Below are 6,000 nucleotides of genomic sequence, written 5' to 3'. Positions count from 1 at the left end.
CCCAAACTAATTCCCCTTGTTCCACTATTGACTGTCTTTGCCAACCTTATGTGAAAAGTGTTTTACCTAACTGCTCTCTTTATTTCTGCCTTTTCCCTCCCTTTTGCTAATACTTGTTGGAGTACCATCTAACGTTAAGCGCTCACCTCTGGTTGGAAATAAGTGGTGTTAACTTAGAATTGTCCAACAAACGATTAGGGATGTACATATGAGTAATAGTAACTGTGTTTGACTTTCTTACCTTTTTCTAATGTGCTAGTGTAATTTTTGAGTGTACCTTTAATAAATAAGTTTATACTTTTACACCTAGCTCTGGTCAGTGTTTGCTTGTGCTATTGTACCTCTGTACCTATTATGTATCCTCTGTATACTGCCTAACTCTTCTTGAGGGAAGTCTGACTGCTCAGCCACAGCTACCACAGTGAATCTGTGCGCTGTAGACTTTCTACCAAGTGGGTTTACTGCCAACACCTGTAGTCTTAAATCTTTTGCAGTGGTCCCAGAGGGAACTGCACAGGTTTCTGCCTAACACCTGGGAAGACTGATTGGTTATTCCCCCATGTTGAGCTTGGATTCTGGCTACAGGTAGAACCTCTTTGGGAATTTTGGCCTTGAAAGTGGCAAAAATTACTGCTTCCCCTCGGTCCAGAGGGTTTGTTAGTGAGTTGACCAAGGGACCTTAAAGTGTCATACTCATCTTTTGCAGTTTTAAGTGCATCTTCGACAGCTTTGCCGAATAATACGTTAGGCTCGACCGGCATGTCTATCAGAGTTGCCCGAGTTTCAGGCTTAAATCCTGATTGTTTCAGCTATGCATGCCTTTTAATGATCGTACCCTCAGCGATTATTCTGCCAGCATTATCAGCCGCGTCAAAGTTAGTTTTAAGGAGGGAGCCAGACACTGCCCTCCGCTCGGCTGCCACTTGTGCTAACTGGGTTTTCAAAGGTTCTGGTGCAGAGGAGAGTAAAGCAGAAACTTCCTTCCACTTGTGGCAATTATAGCTTGCCAAGAGGGTGGGAGTGTTGGCTATCCTAGCCTGATAAGCCGCAGAGTAGGCGACTTTCCTACCTAGGCCATAAATCCTCTTGATTTCTTTATCCGGGGGAGCCTCTGAGGAAGCAAGTGGGGTGCCCGCTCTTTTTCTCGTGGTGGTGACAAATAGGGAATCTGGTTTTAGTTGTCCCCTAATATATAAAGGGTCAGAGGGAGCGGCACGAAACAACTTCTCGACAAGCGGATTTACTTGACGTGTAAGGTTAGGGGTTTGCAGAGATGGCTGAATCCTGCGCTGAATAGATTTTAGCAGCGGGATGGACTGAGTTACTGCCCTCTTCTCCCCCAGGATTTGCTCTGCAAAATCTTTGTCCTCCTGAACTCTCCGAGTATCGATTTGGAAGTGTTCAGCAGCCTTTGCCAACACCTCATTAAGGAGGGGTTGGTTATCGACTGGAGAATCATTCACAGGAGGGTCCTTAGGAATTGGTGAGTCTAAGGTGCAAGCGTCAGCCTCATCTTCAGCCTCCCGTTCCTCATCATCCACGTAATAAGGGTCTTCATCCTGGGCCTCATAAAATTGAGGGTCAGGGTCTTCATGGTAGGAAGCAGGGTCATAAGGCTCCACAACAAAGGGGTCTATGAAGGGGGTCTCAGTGCAAGACCTCTTAGGAGGGGGTTGAAGAGACACAGGAGTGGCTTTGGAACCAGATGGAGTTAAGGTGCGAGGGGTGCTCATATAACTTTGAAAATAATTTGGATAATTGTCACAAAAGTTGGCCATAAATGTCATCCTTTTCATTACTGTCTATATCTGCAGAGCTCCATTCTTTGGAGCTTGGTATAGTAACATTTTGAGGGGTTAGGCCCATATCCATATCTGTGGGAGGTATAACCTTGGTTTTAGGGGCAGGCCGAGGTTCTTTGGATCTTTTTGCAGCCTTGTCATCCTCATGCTTTTTTTAAAGTTTTTTTTTTTGGAGTGTGGGGATCTTTAGAGGATTTTTTTAATGGTGTTTACCCTCTACTCCATGGCCAGAAGTGGTCTTTCCAGACTTTTTGGGGCCTTCCGCCTGGTCCGACGCAGGATTAGGCGCAGAGAGTCTAGTCTTGGAAGTGGGTTGGGACACGGCATCGTCGTCAAACGACCGGGTCGACGGTAGTTTGATGGGCAACACCTTTTCCGTCCGAGGACGGTTGGCCCTGTCGTGAGGCGACCGCAAGCGGGAAGGTCCAGAGGATAGGGATTCGGTAGACCGCTCCATAGGGTGTCGACCGTTGCCGATCACTCGACACGCGTCCCAGCCAGGGCTAATGTGTTTGGTGGTGGGAGTATGTGTTGCGCTTTTACCGCCAGGTGTGGTCCCCACAACATGGCTGCCGGCCTGTCCTATGGGGTTGGAGGGCTGCGCCGAAGCTGCTCTATCGCCTTCGCTGTCCGATTCGGCGGCGTTGCTGCCATCGCTGAAAGCCCCCTCTACGTCCATGGCTTTGAGCTGCCTGGTGTGGTGGGCCCAGCGCTTCGTGGAGCAGGGTTTTAGGCTTGAAGAGCCTACAGGCCCGACAAGATGCCTCAATATGGTCTTGAGGGAGACACAGATTAGAAGTTAAATGTTTACCTACCCAAGGGAACTTTGTTACATTTGGGCCGGAATTTAAATGGAGAGCTCTCCATATGGTCAAATTATGGCAGCAGGGCGAATAATATGTAGGAAAAGGGGAACAAAATCTATATATGACCTCCCCCCACTCTACCTACTGACTGGGCAGAGGCCCGGCGTGGTCTTCCAAGGCCAAAGATCCGTCGCGGCAGTCTCCAACGGAAGTCTCTCCGATCCTCACCGGCCTCGTTCTTTGGTGTTCGGTGGACAAAGGATAGGAAGAAATCTAACGTAATTGAAAGTAGATAAAGGCTTTACGCCGAAAGGAACTCTGCACGCATGCGTCCGAATAGTATGGCGGGAAAAAACAATCTGAGGGACCTACACGCATGAGGGATCATGGGTACAGGGGACGTCACACTAGGGATAGTATTACTGGCACGCCCTGTCGACGTCCTTTTTCGAGTTTCGAAAACAACAACTGTAATACTCTGCAGCTTCCACTAGATGTCGGCCTATGCAGAGCATGTGATCTAAGCACATTCCACAAGCCTCAGAAAAAAAAAATATATATATATAGCTTCCACTAGATGTCGGCCTATGCACAGCATGTGATCTAAGCAGTTCCACAAGCCTCAGAAATATATATATCTCTGAAGAAAAATAGCTAACAGAAATTTTACTAAAATGTAAACGGGACAGCTTTGTGGTCTAATAAAAACCTGAAAATATGCTCTGTACCTAATGTATTGCATGTTTTGAAATTCAATAAAAAGGTGTCGCTAATTCAACAAATAACTTACAACAAAACATGAGGATTTTATTGTGATCTGAGCACAGTTAGACTTTCATTGTGATCTTTTCCATTTTTTGTTTACACGAGTTAAAATGTTTTATATGTTGGACAAACAATACAGTAATCAACAGAAATAAAGGCCTGGCATGTGCAAATAAATATATCACCTAATATTTATTTAGGTTTTAAATTAAAACTAAAGAAACTGTACAGTAAGAAAATATAACAATACATGAACACAATATACCAGTCTCTGAAAATAGAACAACAGTCCTGTTTTGCACAAAGCTAAAGTGCAGGAATAAAAATGTAAATGAACTTTTGCACTGGGTAAGAATGATGTTAACATATTGTGCAGATAACATGCAGATGTACGAATATGAGTCATGCTGTTGTTCAAATGAAATGGTGACTTCAGTTTCTCCTCTTCAAGAACATCTTGCCCAGACCCTCACTACTCTTTCATCGATTGTTGGAAAGTCAATTGACAATTCCTATGATTTTCTACAGTGTTCCATTTACAGGGTTATTCTGTTACATTTCAAAAAAAGGGTTGCAATATTTTGAAGCAAAAAACGAATACTATAGCGCTTGGTGTCTGTAGAAAATCATGCTTTTTGATGTACATCCAGTTACCTTTCCCCAGTGCAATAAAGCATATGACAAATAATAACACTTTATAATAGGGTATAAAATGAAGATGCTGAATTGTTTTCTACCTCAGTGATTACTTTTCAAAATCAATTCTTTATATCTTCTTTTGGGGCCAACTAGTGGAAAAGGTGCATAAATTATTAACTGTCTGATGTTTATGAAGAACTTTGAAAACTGAAAAAATCTCTTTTGCCTATTTCCCACCTCAGAGGAAGGAGATACTTTTCATAAGGTACACCAAATTCATGTTAAGTGTATTTCAAGTTTAAGTTCATAAAAAAATTGACATCAAAGGAAAGTCGCAATCAAGGAATGCAAATAATACTAAAAATGTAAACACGTCATCCGGCTTGCTTGGAGTGCACATTTACAACAAAGGGGGACCTTTCCGATAGCAGTTTGCAACACAATTACAAAATGTCACAGATGCATGAATGTCACAGAGGCATGAAAGCACATGGAAGACTGAAAGCACTGCAAAGTAATACTAGCCACCAAAAGGTCCTAGCAATGGGAGTAGGGGCCTCCTGTCGCATACCGCTTTCTTCCCGCACTAAAGCAGCAGTTGCCATGTCCGCACTTACAAAATAATTTAGAGTTTTTTTCTCCAAGTGTAAGCAACACAAAGTGCCTTTGGTTTGTTTCAGTTTATGGGTTGTACGTCCAAAGGGATACAGTTCTATCCGCAGAAGAGGACAAGAAAGAGAGGTCCTGCGTATGCCATCTGCATTGGATCACTTTGTCTTTGTGTTCCCCCACTTCCAGAACGGGGAGTGTTTTGGTAAGGTCCCCTAGGAAAAAATTGAGATAAATTATTGATCTCAAAGTATTGCGTGACTTCTAAGTCATACATTTCATGCAGGCAAGCAGACCCATCAGTTCTCAGCCTCTTGCAAACACCATCAGTGTGATTTACTTCCAAAGAACCTTCTAATAATATACACACATACACATTTAAAAAAATGAGTTAGCCAAGCATTTTTCTGTTAATATATGTTCAAATGTTATAATATAATGTCAGCTTTCATATTACAGTGAAGATAAAAACCAAATGTTTATTACCTTTTTCTTGCTAGCATTAACTTTCCTTCTCTCTTAATCCAGGCATCACAAACATGACACTCAAACCTAAGATTTATAGCACTTTTTGCTTATCTGTCATTTATAAGCTAGTGCTAGAGCCATGGAGTTGCAACCAATCCCAAAATCTAATAACATCAGAACGCAGCACGAAGCACTCATCTAGGTCTACCAGGTATGATGAAGTAATCTTTGAGGTTTCTACAAATTATATGATTGAAACATTTGAATTTTAAGTACTAAGACATAAGCGGATGCTGTAGAATTAACTGATTTGATCAGGTGCATGATGTGACTGAATTGAGATTTAAGTAGATAATTTTGGATTGATTGCTATACAAATTAAGTTTGGTCTTAACCTGTGATTAATTATTACTGTTTTTAGCAGTATTTATGCATCGAACACTATCGTAGTTGCATCCACTATTTATTTGCTAATGTAAAAGTGTTTATGTGTATACAATTTGTGCCTTTATAGAATGAACCTCCGATAAAGCTGTTTTTGACTGGATTGACAATTTTACAAAACACAGCATACAAAACATTGCTTTTGCTCCGGACCTCTTTTTTGTGTTTTATTGCGATACTGGTTTAAAAGAGAACAAAAAACTTACACAAATATACACACATTTCCATTATTAGCAAATAAAAAAAAACCCTTAGTACCCAATGTGTAAAACTAATATTTAATTTCACGCATTTACAGCAACAGTTTTTTTTCTTCTTTATTAAACGTACATACTGGATTACTCTTCAAATAATCCAAAATACCTCCTTTAAAAAATTGCTCAAAGCTAAAATCAATTAATCATTTTCTCCCCACATTAATTTACACCACAGCCAGTTCCTTGAGAAATCATTGTCCTTACATCCCT

General features: G+C 41.6%; 1 protein-coding gene across 4 annotated transcripts in view; it reads right to left on the bottom strand.

Moving 5' to 3' along the window:
- Positions 1 to 3,390: 3,390 nt before the first annotated feature.
- WDR47 (WD repeat domain 47) overlaps positions 3,391 to 6,000 on the bottom strand; it is a 1,275,124-nt gene continuing 1,272,514 nt past the window's right edge. For all 4 annotated transcript variants that reach the window (XM_069641848.1, XM_069641845.1, XM_069641847.1 and 1 more), the window contains exon 15: positions 3,391 to 4,836. In XM_069641848.1, the coding sequence (XP_069497949.1) occupies positions 4,694 to 4,836 (143 nt within the window). In that variant the 3' untranslated portion in view covers positions 3,391 to 4,693. The remainder of the gene's footprint in view (positions 4,837 to 6,000) is intronic.

This window comes from Ambystoma mexicanum, chromosome 1q (assembly GCF_040938575.1).
Source record: "Ambystoma mexicanum isolate Mex_15411 chromosome 1q, UKY_AmexF1_1, whole genome shotgun sequence".
Lineage (NCBI taxonomy): Eukaryota > Metazoa > Chordata > Amphibia > Caudata > Ambystomatidae > Ambystoma > Ambystoma mexicanum.
Note: the sequence above shows the minus strand (reverse complement) of the source record. Positions and strands in the feature narration are given on the sequence as shown.